Genomic DNA, 17,511 nt, shown 5'->3' with positions numbered 1-17,511 from the left:
CCTCATGACACTCACTGTCAAGGCTCACACATGACTAAGGGCCACTTGGGCAAGGTACCCAGATGACAACAGGTGCCCATTGGACCACAAGAGTCACACCTTCAAGTGAGGTAGGTGTTGGGAGAGGGGGAGAAAATTGGTTAAAAAACAACTTTTAAAAAATTCAAGAAAAATACAATTAGCATTTTTAGCATCTTGTTGAAGTGTAAAGTTATTATTTGTGTTAAATCCTTATTTCTCTCAAATACAACTCTCTAACAGAACTATAGTATGCCAGATTTTAAAATATCTACTTACCAGCTTCTTCCTCTTGTCCTGTTCAGTTGGGGGTTCTTCATCTTCACTCACTTTTTGCTCTTCAAAATGTGACATCACCATACAGCTATGTTTAAGGAATAAACATAAGTATTTAATTTTGTCATGAGAGTTCCAGTAATCTCACAAACTACTATTTTTATCACAGGTATATCATTTCAAAATCAAAATCAACAAATCAGCTATACATAACTGGTATCAAGTGCCTTAATCCACTTCAGTATGGCTACTCATTTCAATATTACATATTTGTAACATTTGCATTTTCATTTTATGCTCTTTATAAATTTTGACAGGATCGTGTCACAGTGTGACTAAAATGAGGTATTATTAATTTCAAAAAAGAATAAACCAGGAAGATTATTGATAGATTATATTTAATAAGCATAAACCTGTGAATGGAAAAGAGTCACTCTGAGTGCACTCTGCAACATTGCGGGTCACTCTCGTCTGGCCTATCCAGTTCCAGTCCCACTAGACGTGATCAATAACATTAGACTTGCAAGGCAGGATTTTTCTCCTGAGTTACGCTGGTTTTCTGACATACTTGGGAGAGCGGGTGGAAAATTAGACAGGAACCTGTTTCCATTGGATCCCAGCCCCTTTTTATGGATGCTGGTGCATTGAAATGGAGTGATAATGTTAGAGTTGCAAAATATATCATCATTTGCTCGTCAACGCTGGACTATAAGAATGCTGGCATTAAACATGCATCCAGCATTGCTAGGAAACCCACAACGGCATCCATAACTATTTGCATTATTGAGCCCTACACAATAGCTACGATTTTGAGGCTTTAAAGAGGGTACAACAGATTCACTAGAATGCTGCCTGGTATATGGAAATAGAAAGACTTGAAAAATTGGGGCTTTTTTGCATTAGAACAATGCAAATTATGGGACAATATGATAGAATGTATAAAATAGTGGAAGCAGGCTGTTTCCAGTAGTTGAGGGGTCAAGAGCGAGGGGCAAGAGAGATTTAGAACAGAGAGCAGGAAAAAATATCTTTACACAGAGGGTCATGGGGCTGTGGAATTCATTTCCAGGGTTAGTTAGAATACTTCAACAGTTTTGTCACTTCAGTTGTTATAATTCTGCTCCCTTACACTTTTGGGTTTCAATCTGAAGTTCAATTATATCATTAGAACTCACTGGCCAGGAAATTTCTTGGATTCGCTCCCAGTTCGCCGGCGTTACTTTGCCAGAAGTCCAGCGGAAACCCGTTTTACATAATACACAAAGTAAAACCGGCGAAGCGCGAGCAAATCCGAGGAAAGCCAGCCACTATGACAGTGTAATCAACTTCAGTGAAAGGAAAATTGTGGGCTTCTCCTCTTCGGCTTTGGGTGAGCCGGGTGGAGGATGAACAATCCTCTGCAAACGGAACTAGAATGGGTCTGTTGTCAGTTTGTTTGAGGATGGAATAGGGGGTAATGAATCGTTGGGTTGATGTGGAAGAGGTAAAATTGAAGTTAAATATTTTTGTGCAAACATTGAGGACCCATGAGTGCGAAAGCCATTATTAATTTATTTCTCAATTGAAGATGACCCCAAGCAAGCTGCAACATGAAATCCAAGCAGGGCAAAATAAACTCTACAGAAAGGTGCAGAATAAAGTCATTTTTAAAGGAGGGCTATTTATCTCTTCTCTCTAAACAGCTCGGAGTCCCAAGGGCACATGAGGACTTAGATACACGGACAAAGAAAAATGGACAATCCACAGAGCTGCAGAACTTGAGAACCCTCCAACAGATTTTGGAAGCAGAGTCGAGGGGAACTGACTTGCTGCGATTGATTTCTCTGTGGCAGCAGGGACCTCAGGGCTGATGAGCACTTGCAAAAAGAAATTTATGCTGCACACGGGTACAGACTAGAAGGCAAACAACTTTATTTTTAATTTAAAGAAACACATTTAAACTGAGGAGTATTGAAAATCCCTGTAAGCTGGAACTGTTTGCAAGGCATGCCTGAGTATTGGAGAGAGCATAGTCAGGAATCAGCTTAAGAGAGTTGAGGGGAATGCTACAGTGTCACCAATTGAGAAAATACTTACTGCATGCATTAGCTGTTACTGAGTCACAGCTAGTATCTTCCTCACGCCCCCCTCCACAACCTCATTGTACCCCCCCCCCCCCCCACCGAAGGGGTTACGGTTCCCCAGTTTGGGAACCTCTAATGCCCCTTGGTCTATCTCAACATTCTGGGACAATGCAATTGTCTCCAGGAATCAATGTGCATGAAAATTTTAATCCAATATAAACTCAAAGCCACTTCCATTCGTAGAATCATAGAATTTTGTTTTAAGTTATCATATAGCATATAACTAAATTGTAAAAACTAAACTTAATTTAATTAATCTAATAAATTAAACGAGGTAAATAATTTGATGAACACTAACTTAATTAATTAAATAAATAAAATAATGGGAGAACAGGAGATGTGTTGTTGCTGCAATATGTGGGAGCTTGATACATTTTTGTCCAGGGCGACTACATCTGCAGTAAGTGTCTGCAGCTCGAGGAACTTTGGCTCCGAGTTGAGGAACTGGAGTCCGAGCTGCGGACGTTACGAGACATCAGGGAGGGAGAAAGCTACCTGGACTTTTTGCTCAAGGAGGCAGCCACAGCCCTTAGATTAAATACTTTAGAATTGACACGTGGTCAGGGACAGAAGGGTGTGACTGCGAGTGAGGCAGGTACGGGGTTCCAGGAGGTAGTATTGCAGGAGCCTCAGTCCCTGCGCTTGTGCAATAGATTTGAGGTTCTTGCAACCCTTGTGGACAAGTGCGGGGACTGCGGGTAGGATGAGCAAACTGACCATGGCATCGTGGTACAGGAAGCTGTTCAAGTGGGGGGAGTAAAAAAGGTGGTTGCAGCAGGCGACAGTATAGTTAGGGGGATAGACACTGTTTTCTGCAGCCTGAAGCATGAGTCCCGAAGGCTAAGTTGCCTACCCAGTGCCAGGGTTAAGGATATCTCCTCCGGGCTGCAGAAGAATTTGGAGTGGGGGGAGGGGATCCAGTTGTCGTGGTCCACGTAGGTATCAACGACATAGGTAGGACTAAGAAAAAGGTTCTGCTGAAAGAGTTTGAGCAGTTAGGGTCTAAATTAAAAAGCAGAAACACAAAGGTAATAATCTATAGATTATTACCTGAGCCACGAGCAAATTGGCATAGGGCAACTAAGATCAGAGAGAAGAATGCGTGGCTCAAAGATTGGTGTGGTAGAAGTGGGTTTTGATTCGTGGCACCAGTACTGGGGAGAGAGAGCTGTTTCATTGCGACGGACTACACCTGAACCATGCTGGGACCAGAGTTCTAGCGAATCGAGTAACGAGGGAGGTAGATAGGGCTTTAAACTAAATAACAGGGGGGATGGGTGGGGGGAGGGTCCCGTTGGAGAGAAATCTAGATTGCTAAAGAGAAAAGACAAGGAAGCAGTGCAGGAAAGTGATTGGGGTAGGGATAACCAGATTGTGTCAGGAAGGGACAGAGCGTACAAACAAAAGAGTGCACTAACAAATAGGAAAAAATGGTAATAAGACAAATAGGACCACAGGACAAAAAAATGTTCAGACGTCTAAAAATGTTAAAAAGACAAATCTAAAGGCACTGTATCAGAATGCACGAAGCATTCGTAATAAGGAAGACGAATTAACAGCGCAAATAGATGTAAACGGATACAATATAATTGCAATTACAGAAACAAGGCCGCAGATGACCAAGGCTGGGAGCTGAATATCCAAGGGTATTCAAGGGCCTTGGGAGTCCTCGACATTGACTCTGGACCCCATGAAATCTCATGGCATCAGGTCAAACATGGGCAAGGAAACCTCCTGCTGATTATCACCTACCCCCCAGCTGATGAATCAATCCTCCTCCATGTTCAACACCACTTGGACGAAGCACTAAGGGTATAGCAAGGGCACAGAATGTACTCTGGGTGGGGGACTTCAATGTCCATCACCAAGAGTGGCTTGGTAGCACCACTACTGACCGAGCTGGCCGAGTCCTGAAGGACATAGCTGCCAGACTGGGCCTGCGGCAGGTGGTGAGCGAACCAACACGAGGGAAAAACTTACTTGACCTCGTCCTCACCAATCTGTCTGTCACAAATGCACCTGTCCATGACAGTATTGGTAGGAGTGACCACCGCACAGTCCTTGTGGAGACAAAGTCCAGTCTTCGCACTGAGGATACCATCCAACGTGCTGTGTGGCACTACCACCATGCTAAATGGGATGGATTCAGAACAGATCTAGCAGCTCAAAACTGGGCATCCATGAGGTGCTGTGGGCCATCAGCAGCAGCAGAATTGTATTCCAGCACAACCTGTAACCTGATGGCCTGGCATATTCCTCACTCTACCATTACCAACAAGCCAGGGGATCAACCCTGGTTCAATGAGGAGTGTAGAAGAGCATGTCAGGAGCAGCACCAGGCATACCTAAAAATGAGGTGTTAACCTGGTGAAGCTACAACTCAGGACTACATGCATGCTAAACAGCAGAAGCAACATGCTATGGACAGAGCTAAGCAATTCCACAACCAACGGATCAGATCAAAGCTCTGCAGTCCTGAATGACGGTGGACAATGAAACAACTAACGGGAGGAGGAGGCTCTGTGAACATCCCCATCCTCAATGATGGTCCATCTCGGCCTCCTCCCGATATCCCCAACATCACAGAAGCCAGTTTTCAGCCAATTCGATTCACTCCACATGATATCAAGAAACGGCTGAGTGCACTGGATACAGCAAAAGGCTATGGGCCCCGACAACATCTCGGCTGTAGTGCTGAAGATTGGTGCACCAAAACTAGCTGCGCCTCTAGGCAAGCTGTTCCAGCACAGCTACAACACTGGCATCTACCCGACAATGTGGAAAATTGCCCAGGTATGTCCTGTCCACAAAAAGCAGGACAGATCCAATCCGGCCAATTACCACCCCATCAGTCCACTCTCAATCATCAGCAAAGTGATGGAAGGTGTCGTCGACAGTGCCATCAAGCGGCACTTCCTCACCAATAACCTTCTCACCGATGCTCAGTTTGGGTTCCGCCAGGACCACTCGGCTTCAGACCTCATTACAGCCTTGGTCCAAACATGGACAAAAGAGCTGAATTCCAGAGGTGAGGTGAGAGTGACCGCCCTTGACATCAAGGCAGCATTTGACCGAGTGTGGCACCAAGGAGCCCTAGTAAAATTGAAGTCAATGGGAATCAGGGGGAAAGCTCTCCAGTGGCTCGGGTCATACCTACACAAAGGAAGATGGTAGTGGTTGTTGGAGGCCAATTATCTCAGCCCCAGGACATTGCTGCAGGAGTTCCTCAGGGCAGTGTCCTAGGCCCAACCATCTTCAGCTGCTTCATCAATGACCTTCCCTCCAACATAAGGTGAGGAATGGGCATGTTCGCTGATGAATGCACAGTGTTCAGTTCCATTCACAACCCCTCAGATAATGAAGCAGTCCGTGCCCGCATGCAGCAAGACCTGGACAACATACAGGCTTGGGCTCATAAGTGGCAAGTAACATTCGCGCCAGACAAGTGCCAGGCAATGACAGTCTCCAACAAGAGAGAGTCTAACCACCTCCCCATGACATTCAACGGCATTACCATGAGTGCAGCTCCAACAACACTCAAGAAGCTCGACACCATCCTGGCACCCCATCCACTACCTTAAACATTCACTCCCTCCACCACCGGTGCACCGTGGCTGCAGTGTGTACCATCCACAGGATGCACTGCAGCAACTCGCCAAGGCTTCTTCGACAGCACCTCCCAAACCCACAACCTCTACCACCTAGAAGGACAAGAGCAGCAGGCACATAGGAACAACACCACCTGCACGTTCCCCTCCAAGTCACACACCATCCCGACTTGGAAATATATTGACGTTCCTTCATCGTCGCTGGGTCAAAATCCTGGAACTCCCTCCCTAACAGCACTGTGGGAGAACCTTCACCACACGGACTGCAGCGGTTCAAGAAGGCGGCTCACCACCACCTTCTCAAGGGCAATTAGAGATGGGCAATAAATGCTGGCCTCGCCAGCGACGCCCACACCCAATGAGCGAATTAAAAAAAAACCTCCAGAAAGTAATGGCGCATTCTACTCAACCTCTCCTCATAGGGCAACCCTCTTATCCCAGGAATTAATCTAGTTGCACCGCCTCTAAGGTAAGTATATACTTCCTTAGATAAGGAGACCAAAACTGTACGCAGCACTCCAGATGCGGACTCACCAAAGCCATGCACAATTGTAGTAAGACTTCCTTACTCTTGTCCTCCAATTCCCTTGCAATAAAGGCCAACATACCATTTGCTTTCCTAATTGCCTGCTGTACCTGCATGCTAACTTTTTCTGTTTCTTGTATCAGGGCACCCTAGTCTCTCTGGACACAAACATTGAATAGTTTCTCACCATTTAAAAAATATTCTGTTTTTCTATTCTTCTTGCGAAAGTGAATAAGCTCACATTTCCCCACATTATACTACATCTACCATCTTCTTGCCCACTCACTTAACCTCTCTGTATCCCTTTGCAGACTCTTTGTACCTCCTCACAGCTTACTTTTCCACTTAGCTTTGTATCGTTAGCAAACTTGAATACATTACACTCAGTTCCTTCATCCAAGTCATTAATATAGATTGTAAATAGCTGAGGCCCAAGCATTGATCCTTGCGGTACCCCACTAGTTACAGCCTGCCAACCTGAAAATAACCCGTTTATCCCTACTCTCTCTTTTCTGTCCGTTAACCAATCCTCTATCCATGCTAATATGTTACCCCCGACCTCAAGAGCCCTTATCTTGCATAACAATCTTTTATGTGGCACCTTAGCGAATGCCTTTTGAAAATCCAAATATACCACTTCCACTGATTCCCCTTTATCTACCCTGCTAGTTAAATCCTCAAAAAACTCTTAATAGATGTCAAACACGATTTCCCTTTCATAAAACCATGTTGACTCTGCCTAATCATATTATGATTTTCTAAGTGCCCTGTTACCACTTCCTTAATAATGAATTCCAGCATTTTCCCGACAACCGGTATCAGGCTAATTGGCCTGTTGTTCCCCTCCCTCCTTTCTTTAATGGCGGGGTTTCATTTGCTACCTTCCAATCCAGAATCTAGGGAATTCTGGAAGATCACCACCAATGCATCCACTATTTCTGCAGCCATCTCTTTTAGAACCCTTGGATATAGGCCATCAGGTCCAGGGGATTTTTTGCCTTTTAGTCCCATTAGTTTCTCAAGTACTTTTTCTCCACTGATAATAATTACTTTAAGTTCCTCACTTTCATTAGCCTCTTGGCTCTCCACTATTTCTGGTATGCTTTCTGTGTCTTCTACTGTGAAGACAGACATAAAATATTAGTTTAAAGCATCTGCCATTTCCTTATTACCCATTATATTTTCTCCTGTCTCAGCCTCTTGGGGACCAATGTTTACCTTTGCTACTAGCTTCCTTTTTACATACTTGTAGAAACTCTTACAATCGGTTTTTACATTTCTTGCCAGTTTACTTTCATATTCTGTGTTCTCCATTAACATCAATTTTTTGGTTGTCCTTTGCTGGTTTCTAAAACTCTTGCAATCCTCAGGCTTACTACTCTTCTTGGCAACGTTATAGGCCTCTTCTTTTAATTATTTATTTTTCGTTCATGGGATGTGGGCGTCGCTGGCGAAGCCAGCATTTATTGTCCATCCCTAATTGCCCATGAGAAGGTTGTGGTGAGGCGCCTTCTTGAACTGCTGCAGTCCGTGTGGTGAAGGTTCTCCCACAGTGCTGTTCGGAAGGGAGTTCCAGGATTTTGACCCAGCGACGATGAAGGAACGGCGATATATTTCCAAGTCGGGATAGTGTGTGACTTGGAGGGGAACGTGCAGGTGGTGTTGTTCCTATGTGTCTATTGCCCTTGTCCTTTTAGGTGGTAGAGGTCGTGGGTTTGGGAGGTGCTATCGAAGAAGCCATGGCGAGTTGCTGCAGTGCATCCTGTAGATGGTACACACTGCAGCTGCTGTGCGCCAGTGGTGAAGGGAGTGAATGTTTAGGGTAGTGGATGGGGTGCCAATCAAGCGGGCTGCTTTGTCCTGGATGGTGTTGAGCTTCTTGAGTGTTGTTGGAGCTGCACTCATCCAGGCAAGTGGCGAGTATTCTATCACACTCCTGACTTGTGCCTTGTAGATGGTGGAAAGGCTTTGGGGAGTCAGGAGGTGAGTCACTCGCCACAGAATACCCAGCCTCTGACCTGCTCTTGCAGCCACAGTATTTATATGGCTGGTCCAGTTAAGTTTCTGGTCAATGGTGACCCCAGGATGTTGATGGTGGGGGATTCAGCGATGGTAATGACGTTGAATGTCATGGGGAGGTGGTCATTGTCTGGCGTGAATGTTACTTTCCACTTATCAGCCCAAGCCTGGATGTTGTCCAGGCTTGTACTGCATGCAGGCTTGTACTGCTTCATTATCTGAGGGGTTGCGAATGGAACTGAATACTGTGCAATCATTAGCGAACATCCCCATTTCTGACCTTATGATGGAGGGAAGGTCATTGATGAAGCAGCTGAAGATGGTTGGGTATGGACACTGCCCTGAGGAACTCCTGCAGCAATGTCCTGGGGCTCAGATGATTGGCCTCCAACAACCACTACCATCTTCCTTTGTGTAGGTATGACTCCAGCCACTGGAGAGTTTTCCCCCTGATTCCCATTGACTTCAATTTTACCAGGGCTCCTTGGTGCCACACTCGTTCAAATGCTGCCTTGAAGTCAAGGCCAGTCACTCTCACCTCACCTCTGGAATTCAGCTCTTGTCCATGTTTGGACCAAGGCTGTAATGAGGTCTGGAGCCAAGTGGTCCTGGCGGCACCCAAACTGAGCATCGGTGAGCAGGTTATTGGTGAGTAAGTGCCGCTTGATAGCACCGTCGACGATACCTTCCATCACTTTGCTGATAATTGAGAGTAGACTGATTGGGTGGTAATCCAATACTATCCTTAACTTCTTTAGTTAGCCATGGGTGGATCACTTTTCCCGTGGAGTTTTTATTTCTCATTGGAATGTATATTTGTTGAGAATGTTGAAATATTTCTTTAAATGTATGCCATTGCTTTTCAACCATCATACCCTTTAATTTAATTTCCTAATCTACCTTAGCCAACTCGCCCCTCATACCTATGTAATTGGCTTTATTTAAGCTCAAGACTCCAATGTCAGACTTAAGTACGTCACTGTCAAACTCAATGTCAAATTCTATCATATTATGATCACTCTTCCCTAGAGGATCCTTTACTGTGATATTACTAATTAACCCTGTCTTATTACACAATACAAGAACTAAAATAGCCTGTTCCCTGGTTGGTTCCATGATGTATTGCTCTAGGAAACTGTCTCGAATGCATTCCATGAACTCTTCCTCCAAATTACCTTTGCCAATTTGATTTACCCAGTCTATAAGAAGATTAAAATCCCCCATGATTACTGCATTACCTTTGTTACAAGCTGTTATTATTTCATGATTAATACTCTGTCCAACGATATAGCTACTATCAGGCGGCCTATAAACTACTCCCACCAGTGTTTTCTGCCCCTTGTTATTTATTTCCACTCATACTGATTCTACTTCCTGATCTTCCGAGCCAAGATCCTCTCACCACTGTCCTTATGTCATCCCTTATTATTAGGGCTACACCCCCTCCATTTCCATTCTGCCTATCTTTTCTAAACATCATGTACCCTGGAATATTTAGTTCCCAATCTTGGTCACTTTGCAACCATGTCTCTGTAATGACTATTAGATCAAATCCAGTCATATCTATTTGTGCAACAAATTCATCTATCTTGTTATGAATGCTCTGTGCATCACCTCTCATTCTTCTAAACTCCAGAGAATATAGGCCCATTCTACTTAATCTCTCCTCATAGGACAACCCTCTCATCCCAGCAATCAATCCAGTGAACCTTCGTTGCACCGCCTCTAAGGCAAGTATATTCTTCCTTTAGGTAAGGAGACCAAAACTGTACACAGTTCTCCAGATGTGGTCTAACCAGAGCTCTTTATAATTGCAGCAAGACTTCCTTACTCTTATACTCCAACTCCCTTGCAATAAAGGCTAACATATGATTTGCCTTGTTCTCAAACAAGTCAAAGAAACTCCCAAAATAAAATTTCAAGTATGACTAAAACATTATCTTCCTTCACTGCACAAAGCTAGAAATGACAACTTTACAAAAAATGTTCATTTAGCTATTAATGGATTATTTTTTTTTTGCCAAAGCTCAATGTAACAGAATAGGTTTTTTAGTAAATATACAATTTTAGTACAAGAATGGTGAAATAGGCTTGTAGCTGACTAGGAATCAAACTCATCTGAGGCATAATCAGAACAAATCAGTATCTGATTTAATTTGGTATAATTTCAAACTTCACTGGGATGTGCCTTTTCAAGTGCTATTAATCAAAAACTTGACATACCTAATGCTGCCTTGGGACAAATTGGATCACAATGGATTAGCAAATGAAAAAATCGCAGAGAACCAACCTATGTATAAAACATGGTCTTACTACTGAACTTTGTGGCTTGTCAATTAATGGACCAAGGCAATAGGGCCATTGACAGATGTTTCATCACACAGAAGCTTATGCAGGTCCTCAGTCTAGGGGTAGATTTTCAATTTGCCGCGTATAACTGGTATTTTGGATTAACTGCCCGGTTTTCATTTTCATTATATCCCATAGTTGCCAATGAATGCAGTGCACATAATTGAATGTTACAATTTGAATTAATTCATGGTTACAGACAGAACTGCTTACTTACTCTTTATAAGTTCCTGTGTCTGGATCCTCTGACAGGACGTCATGCAATGCTTCCACACAAATGTTTATAATGCCGCAGAACTTATCTTGAATGACACTGTAAAAGAGCAGGAAGCAGCTTAAATAGTGTGATCTCTATAAAGTTTGCAACAGGAAATCTGCTCTGAAGCAAAACAAAAGACACAGCTGGAGAAATGCTCTCTGAATATTTTAAAATACCTTACTAGAGAACACTTATTAAGTACCATGAAATTTATTTAAAATTTTTAATACAAATTAATAAATGAAGTGAAACTTAGTTCTGCTTCAATACACTTTACTGTTTATTGATTTATAGGAAAAAGACTGTTGAGAGAGCGAGAGAGAGATATGTAACTGCCATTTACGAGAACAAGCAATGCAGGGACCATCTTTATCATTGTCTTTCTTACATACACACTGATAGGTAGTACTGCTTGCCATTATTCTCTTTACTGAATGGGTATGAATGTTTATAATCAAATTTGAAAGGTATAATCTCTTATCATTTGTGTTAAGTGCCTGTCACAAAAATTAATCTTATATTGAGTAACACCAATTTAAAGAACTGCACCAATTAGATCCAGTGTCAGTGACTATAAATAGGTTTATTTATTTTGCTTTTTTAAGCTCTGCCCATTGTGCAAGGGACTGTGGCAGAAAGTTACTAGGATCATGGTGCATTCTGACTTCTATCTAAATTAGCTTTAATAATGGAAGCAATTAAAGACGAGGATTTGGATTGAAATTTAGATAGATTCCAAATCCACTCATTATGGATTAGACGTAAATATGAGATAAGACTGGCTACCCATTAAAATAGAACTATTAATTATCTTCACAATGACAGACAAAAAAACATGTCATTTCTTCCTTGCATACACAAACAAAATTCAGCAAGATTGACTGTAAACAAAATCTGGAGCACTTCTAGCCATCCCAACCTTTGCAAAAACAAAATCAAAAAAAGTTTGAATAATGTCCCCTTTCCACAGTCCAACAGTCCTGGGATGGCATCACAGAAGTGAAGTGCAATGACAAAGCAGACTGATGGGAATGATCAGACATATAATAAATCTCTCACAAACACATACGTACACAAAAAATCCCCTTGCAGCCTTTCCCTTCTGGATGTTGACATCAGGAGCCTTTGAAACATTTTCCAAATAGCAATGTGCATAGAGTGAATAAAAAAATGCTGAAATTTTGCCATCTTCAAAAATACCATTTTTTTTAGGCACAGGCACGTCCACAGCAACCACATTTGGGCAAAAGGTAGATTTGACATAAACCCAAATTTGACCAATTTGAAATTTATTCAAGGTTAGCCCTTACTCATAACGGCAACAATATCCACATCATATAAAAATTTAATACCAGGCTGTGCCAGCAGTAGATAACAGGAAACATAATTTAAGATCACTTCTCAGTACTGTACAAAGCTAACAAATGCATAAAAATTAAGCTCTAAAAATGTACTATGCTTCATAAAACATATATAAACTTGAAAACACATTTAAAAAAGTGCTGAACAATAGTTTGCAAAAAGACCTGCAAGGCACAAGAAACTGAGCGAAGTATCTTTGTATAGATAATGAGTGTGCGATGAATCTTGTTTGAATTTAAACCTTTATTTGAAGCTGATATTGGTAGACAAAAATAGAGTGCATTGCCTTTTAGAAAAAGTTTAAGAAAACCAAAGTAATTCAACTGACTGATCTGCACTTCAATTCATGAATCCATGATATTACAGATGTATCAAAAAGGAAACATTACCAGAGATAATGCCAAGAATCCAGGATAATACTATTAACTGGAAAATATCATACTAATACAGAAAAATTAATTCTGTTGTGTCCATAAAACTAAAAGCAATGTTTTTTTAAAAAATGCAAGTGACTTTTTTTTTGAGTAAAATTACAATAACAATGATATTTCGTTGGAGTCAAAAGTCTGCCCAACAAAATGTTATATAAAATATTGAAAATGAAACAAACATTAAATATATACACAGCCTTGTGGGCAAAATGTGGCATCAACTGATCAAACAAGCATCATTGTAGTAATCCTGCGTTACTAAGGTTGGAAGAGATGACCCAAAGCAAAAGTGAGAACAATGTCTTTGATTAATTTTTGGCTGTGGGACAAACTCAATCAAAATCTAGAACATCCACAAACTACATAATACTCTCTGCTTAATTAATATTTATGATAAAAATTGCTGGCATCAGCTGGTGTCTACATTTGTATGGACAGAAAGTAATAACAGAATACAGCACAGATTAGAAGAAAACCTGCTTGTATGTACCATAAAAGAGTCCATCACTGTGGGCTCACTGACGTACTTCAATCAACAACTGCTTTCTTCAAAAATTCTGCTTTATTCTTTTGATGCACGTGTTACGGACTGACAAGCAACCGTGGTGGCATGCTCTTAGTAATACGACCATATTTGACGAGATTGTGTTGTAAACATTGGGACCTCAGATGTTCATTGCCTCACCGGATGCAATCTACTACTGGTATTTTGATATCCATTTTAAAAGCTATCAATTCTAGGTAAATTAATTCTTATAGAAATATATATACACTTTGATACCTTTCCAGTAAAATCTCCAAAAGGAATATACACTGCTAAGATACAGTTCTCTTTACCACATGAATTTCAAACTAAAACATGGCATTGATGTGGGTTCATAATTGCAAGCTCACCATTAACATGAAGAACCACCAAGAAATGTGTACAAAGCTTTGCTCACAGGGTATTTATTGCTCAAGCAGAAGAGTATTCTGGCATTCCTTACACTATAAGTAACTATCCCACTAAACCACTGGGAGGCCAACAATTACATACTTTCCAACCATTAAATTGATAAATGCATACTATCTAAACATTATTGCAGCCCTTGAAGTTAATCATGTGTTGGAAGTTTTAAAAAGCCAGGTTGTTTTTTTATCATAATTTCTTAAATTGCTGGTACTGCTGAGGTTACATATAATGCAACAAACAGGAAGTTTCCATGTTGCAGAATAAATTACTTTAAATGTTAGTTGTTTGAAACATGCTTTTGGTACACATGGCTAATAAAGTATTTTAGTAAAATCTCGTTCCGCACAGAGGTTGCTTGTAAGTAGAAAGGGAAAATTCATGATACATACACACAGGCAATTAATCATAAATAGCAAAAGCAAAATACTGCAGATGCTGGAAATCTGAAATAAAAACAAAATGCTGGAGAAGCTCAGCAAGTCAGGCAGCATCTGTGGAGAAAGAAACAGAATTAACGTTTCAGGTCGAAGACCTTTCATCAGAACTGGAAGATGTTAAAGAGTTAACAGTTTTTAAGCAAGTACAGAGCCGGGAAGGGGGGTGGGGGGAGGAGGGGAGGAAAGAACAAAAGGAAAGATCTATGCTAGGGTAGAGTGCAAGAGTGATTACATGGCATATGGGATGATGATGCAAGGCAAGGAGGGTGGTAATGGGACAAGTAAAGAAACAAAAGATGGGTCTAGAGGAGCTGTAAATGGCAAAATCAGAACCATTATCAGCAGCTGCTGTGCCCCAAAAATATAATGGGAGCAGTGGTTATGATCTGAAGTTATTGAAATCAATGTCGAGTCCGGAAGATTGTAAAGTGCCTAACCGAAAGACGAGGTGCTGTTCCTCGAGCTTCATTGGAACAGTGTAAGAGGCAGAGGACAGAGAGGTCATAGTGGGAGTGGGATACGGAATTAAAATGGCAAGCGACCGGCAGGAAAGGATCACACTTGTGGACTGAGCAGAGGTGCTCAGCAAAGTGATTACCCAATCTGTGTTTGGTCTCCCTAATGTAGAGACCACCGCTTTGCAAGCAGCGAATACAGTAAACTGCTGTTTCACCTGGAAGGAGCGTTTGAGGCCCTGGACGGTGGGAAGGGAGGAGGTAAAAGGACAGTGTGTTGCATCTCCTGTGCTCGAACGGGAAGGTGCCGTGGGGAGGAGAGCGGGTGTTGGAAGAGTGGACCAGGGTGTCGCGGAGGGAGCGGTCCCTTCGGAATGCTAAAAAGGACAGCCCGCTTCTACCTCCTTCCTAAAATCCACAAACAGGACTGCCCCGCTCTCCTCCCCATGGTAGATAATGGTTCTGCTGTTGCCATTTACAGCTCCCCTCGACCCATCTTTTGTTTCTTAACTTGTCCCATTACCACCTTCCTTGCCTTGCACCATCGTCCCATTTGTCATTTAATCACTCTTACACCCTACCCTATCACAGGCCTTCCCTTTTGTTCTTTCCTCCCGTCCCCTCCATACCCCCTTTCCCTGGCTCTGTACTTGCTTAAAAACTTAACTCTAACATCTTCTAGTTCTGACGAAAGGTCTTCAACCTGAAACGTTAACTCTGTTTCTTTATCCACAGATGCTGCCTGACTTGCTGAGCTTCTCCAGCATTTTCTGATAATAAATAGCTATTGTCTTTAAATGTTAGACTTCTATTAAGTGTACATCAGATACATAAACACAATCATAAAACAGAGTGTTCAAAGAGAATAACTTGTGCCTGATTATCAGGGTGTGCTATCTTTAGAATACTTGTCTGGTCCATTTCTGGACTTGCCATGGGTTCTGGAGGCATAACCTGCACTGGGTCTGTCACATGATACCGTGCATATGGATACACACTGTAATACTCTAGAACATTGTCTCCTTCAGCCTCTGCATCCTTAAGTTTCTGACCCAACCGATGAACTTTGTAGATCAGCAGTAAAACTGCTGCACATGCCAAGATGAAAAAGGCCAAGAGTATATCAAAAGCTTGGTTCAGCTTTGCTAAATTTTGCTCACAGATTAATAAAGGTTTGATTGAAATAGATGCCATATCTGAACCTGCAAATGTGGTTAAATTTACAGGTGCATATTCAATTGGTAGCTGCACTGGTAGCATACTTGTGAACTGCTCAGTGCCTTCTGCTGCAAGTGCTGCATCTCTGAAGTCTTGTACTGTTACAGAATTGTGCTCCATCTTGAAATAGACATTTGGGGTATCTGTTTTCACTGAAGTCAACACTATACTAGTAGTTGGAGGTCTCTTTTCGGTATCTAATCCCAAAGGTGCTAAAGTGATATTGCATCTGCCGACCTCACTTATATTGATGTAGTGCAAAGGTTTACCACGCAGTTGGGATGGACTCTGGCAACGAATGTTTAACCTAAGTGAGGATGACAACAGCCATCTACGCAAATTGAACAAGTTACAATTGCACTCCCAAGGATTGCCATTTACCAGTAAATGAGCTAGAGAAGCCAGTGGCCTCAGGACCTCAGGATTCAAACTTGTAAGATGATTATTGGCCAAGTGTAGGACTTTTAAAGTTGTTGCCATTCCTTCAAAAGCATCTGACTCAATAAAGGATATGTTATTATGGTCAAGCTGCAAATACCCTAGATGCAAAATTTTAAACGCATCAGAATGAACATGAATTATGCTATTGTTATTTAGCGCTAAATGCTTTAAGTTGTTCAGTGCAGCAAAGCCATTTTTTGCTATGGCTTTTATTTTGGCATTACTGAGGTAAAGATATTTGAGATTTTCTAGCCCACTGAATGAAAAAGGATGGATCAGCTCAATTGGATTATTGGATAAGACAAGCCTTTTAAGGATCTTAAGCTCAACAAAAGTATTTGATGGGATCCATGTCAAGCAGTTGCCCTGCAGATTGAGAAACTCCAGTCTTGTGAGCTGCCTGAATGAGGAATTAGATATCCGTGAAATTTTATTGTTGGCAAGATGCAGTGTATGAAGACTCATCAAACCCACGAACATTCCACCATCGAGCATGCTAAGGGAGTTTCCTTCGAGTTGTAAGAATCGAAGGGCAGTCAAATCAGAAAACAATCCTCCTGGAATGGAAAGAATTTGATTATGTTGTAGGTATAAATATCTAAGTTCTGAAAGGCCTCCAAAGATCCCGGGACTGAAGTGCCGTATCTGGTTATTATTCAAATGCAGGTAGTTCAAGTTAATGAGACTAACAAAAGCTCGAGGATGTACATAGATGAGACTGTTATTATCAAGGAAAAGTGCTGACAGTCTGTTAAATCCTTCTAAATCCTTAGAAGTTATATTGGAAATGCTATTGCTACTAAGGTAAATCAACGAAGTGGTCTTTGCGAAATTCCGAGGAACCGATGTTAAACCTACATTGCAGCACTGAACCAAAGTCCTCGTACAACGCTGACAAACAGAAGGGCAAACCAGTGAAAAGCCTCGAGGCATCAGAAGAAAGCCAACCAGCAGCTTGACAACTGTTGTTAGGTAGCATTTGTCGATATTGTAAAATCCATACATTTTCTTGCGTTCTTGTTTTCTTTGTAGCCTAT

At 41.9% G+C, this 17,511-nt stretch overlaps 2 protein-coding genes across 2 annotated transcripts in view; both read right to left on the bottom strand.

Annotated features, from left to right (window-relative positions):
* ipo11 (importin 11) overlaps positions 1–17,511 on the bottom strand; it is a 711,960-nt gene that overhangs the window by 144,464 nt on the left and 549,985 nt on the right. The window contains exons 28-29 of the mRNA XM_067986592.1: positions 11,137–11,232; positions 298–382 (exon numbers count right to left, since the gene is read on the bottom strand). Of these exons, the coding sequence (XP_067842693.1) occupies positions 298–382; positions 11,137–11,232 (181 nt within the window). The remainder of the gene's footprint in view (positions 1–297; positions 383–11,136; positions 11,233–17,511) is intronic.
* Positions 15,563–17,480, bottom strand: LOC137323135 (leucine-rich repeat-containing protein 70-like). Its single transcript, XM_067986605.1, has one exon. It carries the CDS (start codon positions 17,477–17,479, stop codon positions 15,656–15,658), a length of 1,824 nt encoding a protein of 607 aa, XP_067842706.1. The 5' UTR covers position 17,480; the 3' UTR covers positions 15,563–15,655.

This window comes from Heptranchias perlo, chromosome 1 (assembly GCF_035084215.1).
Source record: "Heptranchias perlo isolate sHepPer1 chromosome 1, sHepPer1.hap1, whole genome shotgun sequence".
NCBI classification, from domain to species: domain Eukaryota; kingdom Metazoa; phylum Chordata; class Chondrichthyes; order Hexanchiformes; family Hexanchidae; genus Heptranchias; species Heptranchias perlo.
Note: the sequence above shows the minus strand (reverse complement) of the source record. Positions and strands in the feature narration are given on the sequence as shown.